Genomic DNA, 17,116 nt, shown 5'->3' on the forward strand with positions numbered 1-17,116 from the left:
AGCTATGTCAGATCATGCCTCAATGATAAAGATGTAAATTAAACTTTTAAAGAAAAAAAGAAAAAAATGAAAATCCATAACCCATGCACACAAAACTGCCCCTTCCGCCACAAACTTACATAATATTCTTCCTACTGTAGTCTGATTTCCGATGTTTTTTTGCACTTCAGTAATTTTGCACTTCGTAAATCAGACAAATTAAGTATTAAAGCCTACACCATGTGTTCACGTAGTTCAATTTTACCCAATGAAATGTTCCTGCTCTTTTCAATGGAACAAATATCATGCCTTAAAATATCAGCCCAACCATTAAGAAACCTTGAAACCTGATCACTTATTTTCAGATGATTGTGAATGAGGGTGGAGTCCATTCTCTACTCATTGCCTACGCTAGACCCGAAGACAGCGGCCTCTATCGCTGTGAAGCCAAGAACAGAGCTGGACAGGCAAAGTTCACTGTCGGCCTCTCTGTAGAAGGTAAGACTCTAATAGTCAGGATTATCTGAAAGAATGGATCTTGTTTGATTTTATGAAGTATTGTGAAGGTTAAAGACACTTGACACCTTCGGTAATTGTCAAAGACCAGTCTTCTCACTTGGTGTATCTCAACATATGCATTAAATAACAAACCTGTGAAAGTTTGAACTCAATTGATCGTCGTAGTTGCGAGATAATAATAGAAGAAAAACACCCTTGTCACACGCAGTTGTGTGCTTTGAGATGCTTGATATCTGGACCTCAAAATGTAATTCTGAGGTCTCGAAATCAAATTCAAATATTTGAGTGGAAAATCACTTCTTTCTCGAAACTATGTTACTTCAGAGAGAGCCCTTTCTCACAATGTTTTATACTATTAACATCTCTCCATTACTCGTTACTTAGTAAGTTTTTATGCTTAAAATTATTTTGAGTACATGTAATTACCACAAGTGTCCAGTGCCTTTAAGATGAGGGTGTGCATAATTAAAGAGACTATGAGAAAGCCTAAACTGGGTTTGTGAAGGTATAGATTAGGGGAAAGACATTTTTTTTTTTCAGAAATTTGTTCGGTGTTTGGTCAGAAAATTTGTTTGGGGCAATTCTTCAGGATTGTCTGAAAGTATGTAAAGAATGGATCTTGTCTGATCAAGTTTTGTAAAGGTAAAGATAAGGTTTCAAAAATGTTAACGATTTTTCATTGAAAAACAACTGATTTTTTTTCTATTCGGAATAATCAATTGACTATCGATTTTAAGTAATTTTCCTCTGGTGAGTGGAGCTATCAAACACCTCAACCAATTTTTCGCAACTGTTTCGGGACCGGATTGAAAAATAAATAAATAATGAAATCTTTTTGACTGATAAACAATTAATTGTTCTTTCCCCAAACAGCCAAGCAGCACCTTGTTGCCCCGTCCTTCATCGATCGTATCGAGAACGTGTCTGTGATGGAAGGCGAACCAATCTCTCTAGGTTGCAAGGTCAACGGGTCACCCTCGCCACAGGTCAACTGGCAGAAAGATGGTCATCATATCACAAGGGGATTCAAAAACTTCAAGTCAGTATTAGTTCAACAGTTTTTATTTGAAAATAATTCCTAGTGGTTTAGACCTTCCTGTAGAGTTTGGTTGTTTTAAATTTTTACTGTAGACTGCGGAAAGCACTGATTCTACAAGTCTTGATTATGAATTGTTAAAGGGCGAAAACTTGAACTAAAGCCAAGTTCATTTTTTATGCGAATGCGATATGAATTTTGGCATCACTGGGCTGTTTTCGCAGGGAATGTTTTGCAGGAGTTGAACACAGTTTAAGTGTTGCGAATTATTCGTTGCGAATTTGTAATGTCAAAATTTGTATTGCATTTGAGGAAGTATGAACCGGGCTCAATTCAGTTTTGGTTGAAACTTTTTTATTTAAAAGTTATTAGGTATCAGCTGTAAAAGTTAAAGGGTTGTAGTTCATGCAAGATTTTTCTTTTCCCATTTCTTCAGGATTGAGATGCTGAAGGGTGAGTGTAGCCTGTCAATAGAGAGGACCAATCGCTCTGATAGTGGCTGGTATACATGCACTGCATTCAACTCGGCTGGCCGTGTCTCCTGCAGATGTAAAGTACAAGTATCATGTGAGTCAAATCTCTAGTATTATTTGTCAGGATTTTTTCTTATTTTCGAAATTGTTTCACGGCTTGCTCATTGCCTTCAGACTTTTCTCAAGGGATGTCAAGTTACCACTAAATGAAGAAAGAAAAAGACTCACATATTTCATTTGTTGAGAGTGAAGAGTCTGTAAATTTTCTATAATGTGCCACAATTAAAGTTCACAGGTATCATATGTAGACCAAGATAAGACCAATCACTTTTTCAGGGTTAAACTTTTTATTTGTTTTTTTAATTTTTGCTACAGCATCCATATTGTTTATTCAATTCTTAAGTCTGTCTTTACCAATATTATAAACTGAAAAACATTTCTGGTAATAAAAACAGGCAGGAACGATCAAGATGGAATGCCATCGGTGTGGTTTGTTGGCCTGAAGAACCACACCTTGTTTTGTCTTAGAGTTGAGCAGTCAGTCATTAGTGGTTAGTTGATGTTTAAAATTTGTTAATGCAGTTCATGGAATGCAATACCAAGAGAGGAGAGGAAATTAAACATTGTTAGTTTTTTGCACTTCTTTTTCCCATTATAGATCAACCACCTGTCGGTAGGATGGCCGGTACCCCACAACCACTGGTGAAGAAGAAGTCTTCCAATCAGTAAGTACACATTTCTGTTTTTGTTTAAGAGATGCTGTACATTCCATTTTTCAGTTAACTCTGATACTGAAAATTTTTATGAGTGAAAACTGGGCCCAGATTATTCTGCTTGACAAATTTCTTTGCTCAGCAAAAACTGAATGGGGCACCAGTCACATCAATGTAAACTTAATTTATTTTTGGCTGGTAAGCAATGCTTCTGTTAAGCAATACTTTTCTGTGCTTACAATAGCTTATTGTTCTGTCACAGCCTTTATTTCAATTCAATTCAAAATTGGTTTATTAGAAAAATACATCTCCAAATAAAAAGTCACAGACTAAAAGAATTTGGTTTACAATAAAATTACATTAAAAATATATGTAGAAACTATATGAAATTTTGCCAAGATCTTTACAAGAAACATCTTGGAATCTCTCTTCCTCTAGACAAAGTAGAGCTCCAGCAGCTGACTCCCCGTCCGCTGGTTCCATCTTTACAAGACCCGATCAGTACCCTGACGATGAAGCCTTCCCCAAGACACCCGAGCCTCGCTTCACCGTACCCCTGAATGATGTCCATAAGAAGGAAGGTGAAGATGCGCGCTTCGGATGTCGTCTTGAACCTGCCAACGATGAGACGATGAGAGTGGAATGGCTGAAGAACGGAATGCCACTCTTTGCTGGTAAGACGTTTATTCAATTCAATTTAACTAAATAAAAATGGGTGAATGGATGAAACACAAATACTATTCTTGATGCCTGATGCAAATTGAACATCTGTTAATTGTAGAAATTTGTCGTCTGAATAAACGGAACAAACCCCATACCTTGGGGGAATGGTTACAACAATAACAAAATTCAAAGCTTACAAAGACAAACCTCTTTACTCAATCAAAATTATCATGCTACAAACTTTTTTCATATCAAGCAATACATCATGTATTCCCCAACACAGCACCTGGCTATTTATCCTCTTGCCTGTCTCTCCATCGGCCTGGCCGCTCAAGTCTAAGCTCAGCATGCTACACTACTGGCCTCATGGAACCAATTTCAATTTTGCAATACGCAGATTCAAGATGTGTATCAAACATTATCTATACCCAGCCTAATGCGCTGCGTTCTTGACGTAGTGGCGCTTTACAAATGCCTTATAATTAAGTATTTTGTGTGTGTATGTATGTACGTATGTCCCTGCAGCTGGTTTGCCTGTAGGACTTGCAGTATTTGTCAAAAATACTTAGTCTTTGTATCAACTTTCTGGTTTCCCCCATACAGGCTCAAGGATCAAGACGAGCAATGAGTTTGGAATCTGCATGTTGGAGATTAAGGGAATCTACCCTGAAGACTCTGGAATTATCACCTGCAGAGCAGCCAACGCTAGCGGACATAACGAGACATCAGGAAGACTATCATGCCAAAGTATGTTTGCAACATTTATTTAAGTTATAAATTGATCAAATAATTGGACACATAATTTTGTTTATTTTTTAAATGGCAACCCCCACCAAAAGACAACCAAATCTCAATAAAACCCTCAAGAGTCTTTCCCGTTCTGAAAACTGTGTGGTTGTGCGATCTTTATTTCTCGATTTACAGCGATTTTTCTGAAGGTATTTAAACCGGTTGTTAGCGATCCTGTTTCCTAGGAAACTGTTCACTTTTTTCACAATTTTCACAATTGACTTGTTTATTGCCAAAACATGTTGGCTTTATTAAAATGAAAAATAGTATTTCTGAACTAAATTGTTTGATGAGTAAAATGTCAAATCTTCAATCTATTTTTTGAGATTCTAACTAATCATTGTGATGTCCAACTCTTTTACTCTACAGTCAAGGGAGCTGTCATCTCTGATAGCCAACTGCCAGAGGAGATGCAAGGTATCCAGAAGACACTGCAGTATGATGAATACCTCAGAGGGTAGGTACCAGACTAAACATTTGTCAAGCGTAATAGGTATCTTTTATTTCTGATACAGTAAGTAAGACTGTGAGGATGAAATCAATAGAATGTTCCTTTTGGGCTAAGGAAATTTTTACAGTAATGTTCTGTTTTCAAATTTGCTTTAAATAAAAACCTACTCGCAAAGATTTACCGATTGGCAGCAAACATTTTGAAAGATAAACAAAAACACATTTGTTTGTGGTCGTTTTTATAAAATCCTGAAATGGTTTCACCACCTCACTATAAACGTCATCAGCAAAGATGGGAGGAAAAAGAAAGGAATAAATAAACTTGTCAAGTATTAATCAAAGTGCTCTTTTTGAAATACAGACTTAAGTATGAAACAAGTTACAACATAAATGAATTTTTGTATTGTTTATAAAGGTCTGATGACGGACTAGCCAGAGAACACCCTAGCGGTTACGGGACTCACATCCAAGAGGCCCAAAGAGCACCCCCACCAAACTTTGTCATCCCACCCCGGGATGTTAAGAAACATGAGGGCAAAGATGCACGATTTGCCTGCAAGATTGAACCCATGGGAGATGGCTCCATGAAGGTGGACTGGCTGAAGAACGGCCGTCCGCTGGTGTCAAGTAAGTAGCTGAAACTTCTTTTGATAACTCTTGCACAGATAAATTCATTGGAGGGCATTTTTGTGTACACTTTAAAGAGTGTAGGTTAAAGTTGGATCATGGCCACAATTGCTCAAAATGCGCGGATGTCAGACATACATTCCACCACCCAAACGATCACCCCACCGGCACACCGGACTGCAGTAATAGGACAGTCGGTGCATGTGTGTAAACATAAAGATTGGTCCAGTAGGTGCGGCTACAGAAGTGAACTTTGACATGTTGTCTGAGATCCTTGTACTGAGCTCTTAGCATTAATGCTGTTTTCTTAGCTGTTCAGCCCCAAAACCAATACAAATCTTGAATAGTAGAAATCAACTAACCACCCAAAATGTTGTATGGTTATCGGTCCACATGAATCTTATCATTTCAAACTCTATGCTTCCCCCTAGGCTCCAGGATCAAGACCACGTTTGAGTTTGGCATTGCCAGTCTCGATATCAAGGGTGTCTATGCAGAGGACGCTGGTGTCGTTACCTGTCGTGCAGTCAATGAGAGTGGAAAGAACGAAGTCTCTTGCAAACTCATCGTACACAGTAAGTAGATTATTGCATTTTGGGGTCCCCCTCATGGATGTTGCTGTGTGGGTTTTGAGAGCATGGTACATTGTTTGAAGGAATTGGTTTTACAGGTTTTTACTTATATGTTCAATCACACCCCAATTTCTCTGTTGCATTTGGTACTCGATACAGTACATGTATATCGCATGCAGAGCTGCCAACTGTACCTGATTTTGCAGAAAGTTCACTGAAAATATACCAATATTTCCATGTCTTGATGAAAAAATCTCCCTGAATACCTTTATCCTTACTATGTTGAAAGTAATTCTAAATATCTCCCTGGTTGTCGTACAAAATCTTCCTGATTGCAAGATGTTAGTTGCAAGGTGATTGCAAGGTGTTGGCAGCTCTGGGCATGGTGTACCCCCCCCTATTTTGTATTCATTGTGTGCTAGGAATGTCAGGAATTCTTCTGAGGATTTTAGTGGGAAAATAGTTGTTCATGTATTGGAACCTTCTGCCCCATATGAGGCATGGTATACTCAATAGACCCTTCCCTTGAAATATGTAAATTACACATAGCGCGTGCGCACTAACATTTTTGTTGGCAAAATGAGGGAACATCGCGCTGTTTTGTACACGGCTAATTGGTGCGTCTGCTTAGTGCACAACTCTATGCCAACCAACAGGGTCTGTACGCATGCGTGAATGTAGTTGGCATATTTCATGGGAAGGGTCCATTGCTTCTCAGCAAGATTAATCATTCATGCCTCAAATGATTGTTAACAATTCTTGTGGACTTGGTTTTTCCTCACAGCCAAAGACAGCCTAGTTACTGAAAGCCAGCTACCAGACAGCATGAGAGAAGGCATTGCGAAAACACTGGAATATGATCGTTCTATCAGTGATGAGTAAGTCTTCTTTCTTAATGTTTTTTTTTCTTTTTTGGCCATCAGCTGCTTGAGATGTTGACCTGGTTGAGTTACTTCCGTAATAAATGTAGACCAGTTCAAAGACAAATTGCAGGATCAGTAATTATACAAAACTCTATTGTTAACTTTTAATCTGTAAAAGGTCTGAAAAGACCTGAACCTGCGACCTCTCGATTACGTGGCAGCGGTCTACCAACTGAGCTGTTTAGCTCTAATGTTAGCCTTCTCCCAATTGTTGTCAATATCTTTGTTGGGGAATGGTTGTTCTGACTTGCATCCCTTAACAAAGATGCTTACAACGTAGGGAGACCATCAATATAGGGTTAGATAGCTCAGTTGGTAGAGCGCTGGCTCGAAGGTCGTTGGTTCAAGTCCCTCTCTCTCACAATCTCTCTTTTTTTAACCAAAAATGATTTAAAAATTTAACCAGTTGGATTTTTATTTGAATAATATAAAGTGCGTACCAGTAACTATCCTTCAGATAAATGGGTTTGTCTGAAAAACCATCTAAGTTTAGGAAATACCATTTGACATCCAATAAGTCCTATTCCTTTTTCTCTAACCAGTGGTATTGTGAAGGATGGCAGACCGTCACGACCTGAGCATGGTACGTTCCATGAGCCAGCAAAGGCTGCTGCACCTCGCATTCTCGTTCCCGTCAGCCCACTGCAAAGACCAGAGGGGCAGAGGGCACACTTTGCTTGCCGTATCGAGCCAGCTAACGACCCCACAATGACGGTAGAATGGTTGCAGGATGGACGACCACTTGCCACTGGTAAGTGCCACCATCTTTGACATGATCTCTGTGTGCTTATAGCTCTAATGAAAACTGAACCAAAACTATTTGGTCCTTATAGTTTTTGGTTTGTACGGTGGTTTAGGCCATTTCCAAATTCGAGTATTTGATTATCATGATCACTTTGCTATTCCATTCGTGATGATGCTGTGGCTAAACCGCAGCCGTCACCTCCAATTTAGAAATCGCTTCATATTTAAGGAAATCATTAGGGCTGCACCATGATAAAGGTCTATTCAGGAAGGTAGTTGAAGTTGCATAAAATACATTTCGGTATCGGATTTAACTTGGGGAACCTCAAATGAAAAAAAAATGTAAAAAAGTAAACTTTAAAAAAATAATTTGCTCGTAAAATGTTTGCATGAAAAGATATAGTTCACAACTGCTAACCTGGTGTTTTTTTTTCTTCAAAAACCTGACATACTACTTTGGCAACAGCAATAATTGGGATACAGCCTAAGGCTTAGTCTAAATAAATGACTGCAGCAATAGCTAATAGACAGAATGACAAAAAGTCCTATTCAACATTGTCAGTGCAGCTTGTACTTGGGCCACAGCCATGCTTGGTACTTAGCCATTGTATTGTTTTGAAAAGTACCTGTTACTGTTAATTATCAAAGTCTGTTCTTGGGTACAGGTTCTCGCATTCGGAGTGTGTTTGAGTTTGGCATTGCCAGTCTAGACTACAAGGACGTCACTGCAGAGGACTCTGGGACGATCACCTGCGTTGTCACCAACGAGAGCGGGAGGACCGAGAGTGCAGCGAGATTGGTTTGCCGAGCCCAGGGTAGCCTTATCATGAAGAGCCAACTCCCAGAGGAGATGCAGGCCGGGATTGAAAAGACACTGGAGTACGATCGTTCTCTCAGTGATGAGTAAGTCGAACAAACCATGTACTTCCTTTCAAATTCTTGCTTTCTAAATTTCCAGTTTCCAGTTTTTTTTGTGTACCTTTATTTATTTATTTGTTTAAATTTTATTACGCTGTTTTGGGGGTTACATTTTATTTTTTTGTCACAGTGAGGTTACCCTTATGATGTACTGGCAATGACAAACAATCAATGCAAAAGTCAATTAAAAAAATACTACTACTTATCTACAGAATTCAAAGAAGGCCTCTGATGGCAAGTTCAATGGTTTAGGTCTGCTCAGAATACTGGATCATAAGTTTGAATCCAAGTTGTGTGTGGGTCTTTTTCTGATCATGCATAGTTAGTCAACCCATACAGGGAATCACAAGCCCAAATCCAATAACAGCTTCACTCTTTACTCGGCCTTTGTATTCTTTAAAACCCCTCAAGTTCTGGCCAGCGCTTCCACACTGGCGAGATCGTAGAACCAGCTAAAGCACGGCCGCCCAAGTTTGTCATCCCCTTGAACAATGTCATGAAGAAGGAAGGAGAAACGGCACACTTTGCCTGCAAGCTGGAACCAGCAAGTGACAACACGATGAGGGTAGACTGGCTCCAGAACAACAGACCAGTCATCACAGGTAAGTCTCTGAAATTCCTGGGGCTTTTTTTTTTTTACGACTAAATTGTTTTTAATACTTCATGATGTAAACGCAAGGTTGATAATTTTTCTGGAAATCACTCTTTATAAATCTCTTATTATAATTATTAATATGTTTGCAAGCATACTTACCAGGTTTCTTGGCGGAAAATGTTTCTGTATGTCTGCCACCACCTCATTGATGCTATAGTGCATTAATGAAAACTTCATCATAACCAAGACTTACTTGTGTTCCCATTTCGGTTGCAACCGCTAAATGATGAGATGATTTCCTGAGTGTGAGACTTTTGAAGATGCTAGCTTGCAGCTAATTCCATCGTTCTTGGTGGGAATCTTGCAATCTCTCAGAACTTAGTTAACTTTGAAAAGTGACTTATAATGGCTGGCGCCATCTCATTGATGCTTTAATGCATTAATGAAACTTCACCCAAATCTCATTTTGGTGGTATTTCTCTTTCTTTTCTCAGGATCCCGCGTGAAAGCAAAGCATGAGTTTGGTCTGTGCTCTCTGGACATGAAAGGTGTCTATCCTGAGGATTCAGGAACGATCATCTGCAGGGCCCAGAATGAGAGCGGACGAGCGGAAACATCTGGAAAACTTGTCTGCAAAGGTGAGGGCTTGTGTCATAACAGTTTGTTTGTTTGTTTTTATTTCCAAATATCACAATAGCTCTATTTTTCATGAATTGGGGTTGAACAAAGAAAAATTGACTAGAGGTGGGACTTGAATCAATCACCTTCGGATTAACGAACGGATGCTCTACCAACTGAGCTATCTAGACCTATGTTGGCGGTGTCCCTATTTTGTCAATATCTTTGTTCGGGGTGCCAGTTAGCAGCTAAACAAGCTTGTCAAAGATAGTTAATGGCCTGACTTTTCGACCTTGGCAGAGTCTTTCTCAACAAAATTTGCATTTATGCAATGGGTCCTCTTGGTTGGTAAGCAGTTTGCAAAAGCTAATTCTATTTTCCCACCTAATTTAAAAATGTTCTATTTAACAGCCCAACAAGCCCTCATTACGGAAACGCAACTTCCAGAGGATATGAGAGGAATCGAGAAGACACTTGAATATGAAGAGTTCCTCAAGTCAGAGTGAGTGTCGCTACATGATTGCAGCATTTCAATGTTTCAATATTTCATCTTAATTTTGATTTTACTATGTTATATCTATATTATTGGTCTAGTTCAATCGAAAAAAATTAAACCAGAAAGTCCTAAAAGTTATTCAGCCATTGTAATTATACCTCATTTTTATTGAAATATTTGTTGCACACAATGGGTTAAATGAGACATTGGGACCCTCTCCGCATGTAATGCTTCATTGAAAAGTTTAGTATTTACAGATGGAAATCTATACAGCTGACACTTCAAACATTTTTTATAAACCTATTCTTCTGTGGTCTTCAAATGCATAGGTGCACAGACACAATCATAGTGTCTTTATGTCCATTTTACGAACACTAATTTGAAAACCACTGATGTAGCAGTTATCCCAATGTTATTTATGTATCAATTAACAATCCCTGTGTCAATGATGAATTGCATGAGTTTGTTGAGTACAAGATCTGCAAAGAGTTGCTCAATATGTATGTTATTCAGTTGGTGTCTATGTAGAAAGAAAATGTACCAATGATTGTGGCTGTGCATTTAGTAAGTTACACTACCAGAAATGTGAATAAATCACACACGATTAATTGTTTTCCTTAGGGGAGGGCCAGTGGAAGGTATTGAGCAGACCGAAGGACCCTCGCCACCGCAGTTTGTGACCACACCTGAATCGTGTGAAGCCGTCGAGGGTGATCTTGCTAGATTCACAGTCAGACTGATCGGCAATCCTATACCAAGGGTCATCTGGTACAAGGATAACATCATGCAAGCTGATGTGAGTTTATTTCATCAAGACCATTAAACTCCCTGGGCGCAATTTCCTAGAGCTGCTTAAACACAAACATTAGCTAAGCGCAACAAAATTATGCTTACCGGAATTAGGTTACCAGCCAATCTACAATGTTCATGCACAGTTTGTAACTGGTGTCTTGCTCTTTCCTGCTTAGCAGAAAATGGTAATGCAATGTTTTCTGCTCAAGCAGCTCTATGAAATTGGGACCTGGTGTCCTAGCCAAACGCTGCTCAAAATGTGTCCATTAGTTCTACTCAGTTGTACTTTAAATAATAATAAACCATGTTGACATGCTCTAGGGCGCTGAACATGGCAGTGGTAATGAACAAATTTTATCATCGGGAGTAGAAACTCTTTAAAAAATTCAACCTGTTAGTAAACATGAAATCCGATAAATAGAATTTCACCAATTTCTTTTGGAGTGTTCAGTATTTTTATAATGATAATAATATTGAGCCTTTGTAGTGTCCCATGTCTGTCAATGATGACACTCCTGGCGCAACCCCCCCCCCCCCACACAAAATCTGCTAGTACAGAAGACAACCCAAAGTTCAAAAGCTATGGTTTTCAAAATAGCAGCGAATGAGATCTTTTTGACCTGTGTTTACTAATAGGGTTCTCGCATGAAGATCTGGTTTGACGGACTCCACTACCTGGACATCCCTAAGGCCAGGCCGTCCGACAGCGGCATCTACAAGGTGGTAGGCAGGAACAAGTTTGGCATGATCTCACATGAGACGAGGCTCCACGTCTTCAGGAAGAACGATCCTGGAGTACAGCTCAGAGTAACTGGCAGAGGTAAGTCTTTTCTATTTTGGCAGAAAGGTGAAAACGATTTTAATTAATTTAACTATTAAGAAACCTTTTTTACATTCGTAGAATATTTTTCACAAAGACGTCCAGGGAACAGTGTTTGCATCGGGACATTTGCCAGTGACCAAGAACAAGTATGAGGCTGACTTGCATTTAGAAGGCATTGTTTATTATGTATGACGCAAAGAAAAGGAACAATTGTTTTTTATATGCATCTGGCAAGTACCCTGCTCGGAAACTAATGCCTGTAAAAAGATGGTCTTGCATGAGCAAATAGAAACACTGCGAGCTATGTAATCGAGAAATGCAATGTTGGTGGATTCTCTGTTGGTGAAGAACGCTTTTACAGCTGATTAAAGCTGGTATTTGTGAAAAGCAATCTGAGAAACTGATCTCAAAGTAACTGAATCACAGCGAATATGATTTAAGAAAATTAAAAAAATGTTAGTTTGAAAGTGGAAATTTTTCATACATTAGTAAGCTAATATGAAATCAATTAAAAAAAAAAAAAAAATTCAATAAATTGCCAACACTTTTTTAGAGTCTTGTTGTGAAACTCTTGTGACTAGAAACGACTGAGTAAATCCAAAGATTTGACAGTTTTCAACAAATTGTGAACACTTCTTTGGAAACACTTTATCACTTTTTCTGAAATAGATCATGAATTCATGTGAATAGAAACAACCGAGCCACCAATGTTGCACTTCTTTTGTAATCTTGAGCTGTAATCCTTGAACTGCGAGAATGTTTTTTTTTGTCTTGTTTTTTTTTGTGCTTGACCAAAACCCATATCTGGCTCTTTGTTTGCCATTCCCAATCGAAGACTTGAAATCAGGTGTTGTGATGAACAAGGAGCTCAAACATGAAGAGGTTTCGCCGGAACTTCAGGAAGCTCTACAGAAGAGAAAGGGGTATAAGCCTGTATCAGTGGGCCTTAAGACTGACGCAAGTAGGTTCCTGATTTCTCTCTATCTTCGTAAACCTCTCTTTTCCTGCGTAGACAGTTTTTCTTTAAGAGCCTACCATCCATTCATTTCTTTCTCTGAGCATTGTCAATTGCCGAGCATGAATAATTGATGTCTTTTGTTGCAGTTAATTTTTACTTGATGTTCAACATTCGTTTTTCAGTTTACGTATGTGTTATTTTGAAATTTATTCCTTGAGGAGTAGGTCTGCGAGTTATACCCAAGATTTTATGAGTGACAAAAGTCAGTCAGTAATACCAATAAATGTTAAATGTATTGCATGATGACCACTTGACCCCCATCACTAACCAAGTTGTTATGTGTAATACTTCTTCATTTTGTGTTTAGCTGAAGTGGCGAAGCCAACGAGTGAACTTGAGGCAAGATTTGCCAAATTGCATGACAAAAACCAATCGTCGATTACCCTTAAACCCAAAACCAAAGTTCCCCCTCCTGTTGCCAAGAAACCTACCAGTAAGAGTAGCGAGGAAGCTCCAATTCAAGCTCAACGGGTACAGCCTGCCCAGATGGATGTGAAACTCTTTGACAAAGAGGAAGTCAAACCTCAATCGGTCAAAAAGGAATACGCAAGCATTCCTTGTACGTTTGACAGCACTTTACCCTTCAGTTCCGAGTCTGAATCAGAAGATGAGACAGATCCACCAGTAGAGGAAAATGTGACTGCGACGACTAAAGAAAGTCGCAAGACTGTAATACTGGAAAAAGTTCTTGCTGCTGAACCTCGCCGGGAGAGCAGTTCCGATTCTTCATCAGATGAGGATTTATACCATGTCTATGAAACAAGCATCACTCCAGGGCCTCCTGAGGACAGTCATTTAGCCCAGGCGATCCAAACCAACGTGGCTGATCTTCTTCTTTCATCAGACGAAGAGGAGCAAGAACAGAAAAAAGCAAGATCTTCATCTGAGTCTTCATCTGATGGTGATTATTATGAAGAGCTTCATTCTGAGCCAAGAGGCAAGGAACGGGCTTCCTCAGTGGCGCCCTCAGAGGACGGATATTTGACTCCTGACGAAGTGAAAAGGAATACAGAGGAAGACCACGAGAATAGTTTGAGTCCCAAAGAACCAAGAGACGAGGAAAGGGTTCCCTCAGTGGCCTCCTCAGAGGATGGATATTTGACTCCTGACGAAGTTAAAAGGAAAACGAAAGAAGACCATGAGAAGAATTTGCTTCCCAAAGAGATCAATGAGGATTCCGATAAATCACGCTCATCGAGTTTTTCCAGCTCTTCAAGTTCATTCAGTGAGGAAGATGAGAAAGAGAACGGAGAAGTCGCGTCCAATAAAAGAGCCGCTCCTGTACGTGGAGTAAAACCTATCGCTCCTAAGATCCTCGTTCCGCTTGAAGACCTCACCTGCAAAGATGGCGATGATGTCTTCTTCGAGGTAGAATTTGTCGCCTCTCCCAAGCCAGAGGTACTCTGGTACCTGGACGGCAGCCTCATCCGCCACTCTGAAGATTTTGAGGTCCTAATTGACAGCACGTCAAGTTCACTCTTCATTCAAGAAGCCTTCCCCGATGACTCTGGGAATCTAACTGTGACCGTTAAGAACAGCGAGGGTCAGGCCAGCTGCTCTGCATGTTTAACAATCGAAGGTAGAGTGTGTGTGTCATTTTGACTGATCGGCTGCTTTTTCCTTCATAACATGGGTAGCACTCATAACACTAACATTGGTCTCGTCCCACTCATTGTAAAGGCTTTATCTGAGTTATAACTTCTACACGGCTTTTTATCTTTGTGTGCTTTCTTTCATCAACTTTTCATCAGGTGTGGTTTCTCTGTGGAGATTTCATAAATATCCATGTTTTGACGTTTTTCTGCTTTCTTTGACTGTTAGTTTATTCGTGAAGTATCCAGCAGATATCCATGTTTTGACATTTTTCTGCTTTCTTTCACTGTTAATTTATTCATGAAGTATCCCGCAGATATGGTAAACTAACAGTGGTTTTTAATACAGAGTTACTTCGGGCACTGGGAGTATGGGACTCTTTCTTTTCTACTTTTTCTACTTTTTCTGTGCACCTCTCTATTTTATAAAAGAGAAAAAAATAGGAGTAGCTGTTGCAAACTGCTTACCAAGCAAAATGACCTATAATTTAAATGCAAAGTATAGCTACATGTAATGACCCTTTCTCGAAAGCTAAATTGATTAGTAAAGATTAATTAATTGGAGACTGCTTTACATGTAACTCTCTTGCAAGGTTTAACTATGAACAGTAGTGACTATAACTGACTTGCATCAAATGCACATACATGTAGCATCAGCAAATGTTCGCAGCCTTTTACAAAGCCTGTTCAGATAAACACAGACTATCTTGAAGGAACCAACAATTTACCAGTAAACATAACACCATTTCCAAATCAATGAAACAAAATTATGTAACCAATTTAGCCTTGCCTGAGAAGTTAAAAAGAAATATAAACAAAGAGAACAGTATGGTATTGTAAATCCACTTACTGAAAATTTCAGTAATTAATTCCTTACTAGCTACTTCTCAAGCCACTTTAAGATTTTAGGGAAGATAAGTTTTCTATAGAGCACAGTACAATCTCTTTCCTACTTCTTGAATGGGAACTTTACTTCATTACTTTCCTTTCTGATATGAAACAGTGGACTATTTTTATTTGTGGATCTAAATAATGTGTATATCTCCTTATCATGGTGTGGTCATCTCGTTATTCCACCATACAATTATATAGACCTTTCTTTTGTAACATCGCAGCCGTGAATTTTGCCTTCACTGATAAAAGAAGCAGTGATTTAATGTTCTAAATTTACCCAAAGCACTGATAAATTGAACACGGTACCAATAACCCAAACCACAAATATTCTTCATTAAAGTAACATTAAAAAGCCTTTTTTTAAATGGGCAGTTTTAAGTGATGCAGCTAGCAGTATTTCGCTTTTTAGTTGGTCATAAATTTAAGCGTTCTTTCTTCATGCTTTAAAAAAATACTTAATCATGAAAGCCAAATGCAGTCACTTTATTTCACTTTATTTTTTCTTTCTTCACATTTTGCCCAGTTTTTTTCATATGATCATTTTCCATATATGCAGACGCTTGCACACTATAGAAATCACTTTGTTTCAAAATGTGTATTATTGTACTGAACAAAGATATTGACAACATGGGGAGACCGCTAACATAGGATGCGTTCGTTTAGCTTCCCTTGGTCGACCCCGGTGTGTGGCGTTTTTTTTTTTCAGGATGAACGTGTGCAGATAATTACCCACGTTCGTCCTGCGAAAAAAAACACACCACAGACCTGGGTCGACCCAGGGGAGCTAAACGAACGTACCCATATAGGGCTAGATAGCTCAGTTGGTAGAGCACCTGCAGGTTAAACCGGAGGTCTTTGGTTCAAATCTCACTCATGTCAATTATTCTTTGCTCGACCCCAAACTATCTTCCTATCTTTGTACTATTGGGACAATTTTAAAGTTTTAAAGGTTCGTTTAGCAGTTTAGAGACCAGTAACAGGAACAACTTGCATTCATGGCAATCCCCCCCCCCCCAAAAAAAATATTTCCAAACTAAAATCATCTGCCATTGCCGTGAATTTAAGACTGGTAAATCAAGACTGTTTTATTATTATTTCCTTATCATAAATCATAATTGAAGTAAACGCCATAACAATTTTGTTTCTTCTTTTTATACTTTTGCACATACATCGGTGTAGGGTAAAACTAATGCAATAATTACTCAACAACATAGATTTATAGTCGTATATGCATCTGACATGTATCAAAAGTTGTAAGCATGAATCAAACTAAATTACCTTCTGCTTTTGATCTAGATATGCCAGCGAGCCGACCTGTAACTCAAGGTCAGGCCCCTGAGTTCTTGATGCCCCCACAGAAGACCGTAACTGCAGCCGGTGAACCAGCTAGGTTTATTGTCAGAGTGGCTGGTACACCAACCCCTCGTGTGGACTGGTCTAGGGTAGGTTTCACAGCAGAGAATATCCATCAACACCACTGATTGACTCTTGTTTTATTACAGTTTTTTTTAGTCTTTCAGCTAAAGAGGACAACCTATTTTCCTGGCACTCTTAGTGTCGTGATCAGGAATGATATTATTCTTACTTTAGTCTGATATCCTTTTTTTTTTTGCCCTTGGGAAAAATTGAAAAAATTATGATAAAATAGCCTGAAATTCTTCGCAAGCATTAACATGTATGTCAGTACTCATTAAAAATGTCCTACTTTTTTTCCAAGGATCCTATATCATGCCTGCCTTATAAATTTGTTGAATTATTTGACTCTTGTTCTGACAAGTTTAAATAAGACTTTAAACATTTGACATTTCTTGGATATTTCATTGCCCCTTGGACAATGAAGCCAAAAACTCAAGAGTTACTCTTGTACTTCAGTTGCTTATCA

General features: G+C 38.9%; 1 protein-coding gene across 24 annotated transcripts in view; it reads left to right on the plus strand.

Moving 5' to 3' along the window:
• LOC139940146 (titin-like) overlaps positions 1–17,116 on the plus strand; it is a 235,669-nt gene that overhangs the window by 148,391 nt on the left and 70,162 nt on the right. For 22 of the 24 annotated variants that reach the window (XM_071936406.1, XM_071936421.1, XM_071936416.1 and 19 more), the window contains 20 exons: positions 345–477; positions 1,372–1,537; positions 1,971–2,101; positions 2,666–2,732; positions 3,159–3,394; positions 3,987–4,130; positions 4,542–4,629; positions 5,038–5,249; positions 5,681–5,824; positions 6,606–6,699; positions 7,287–7,495; positions 8,154–8,391; positions 8,818–9,008; positions 9,496–9,639; positions 10,031–10,121; positions 10,737–10,911; positions 11,544–11,727; positions 12,566–12,691; positions 13,056–14,327; positions 16,531–16,676. In XM_071936406.1, the coding sequence (XP_071792507.1) occupies positions 345–477; positions 1,372–1,537; positions 1,971–2,101; positions 2,666–2,732; positions 3,159–3,394; positions 3,987–4,130; positions 4,542–4,629; positions 5,038–5,249; positions 5,681–5,824; positions 6,606–6,699; positions 7,287–7,495; positions 8,154–8,391; positions 8,818–9,008; positions 9,496–9,639; positions 10,031–10,121; positions 10,737–10,911; positions 11,544–11,727; positions 12,566–12,691; positions 13,056–14,327; positions 16,531–16,676 (4,191 nt within the window). The remainder of the gene's footprint in view (positions 1–344; positions 478–1,371; positions 1,538–1,970; positions 2,102–2,665; positions 2,733–3,158; positions 3,395–3,986; positions 4,131–4,541; positions 4,630–5,037; positions 5,250–5,680; positions 5,825–6,605; positions 6,700–7,286; positions 7,496–8,153; positions 8,392–8,817; positions 9,009–9,495; positions 9,640–10,030; positions 10,122–10,736; positions 10,912–11,543; positions 11,728–12,565; positions 12,692–13,055; positions 14,328–16,530; positions 16,677–17,116) is intronic. The other 2 variants (XM_071936423.1, XM_071936425.1) reach the window with 2 other exon arrangements.

The sequence above is a fragment of the Asterias amurensis genome, chromosome 7 (assembly GCF_032118995.1).
Source record: "Asterias amurensis chromosome 7, ASM3211899v1".
Lineage (NCBI taxonomy): Eukaryota > Metazoa > Echinodermata > Asteroidea > Forcipulatida > Asteriidae > Asterias > Asterias amurensis.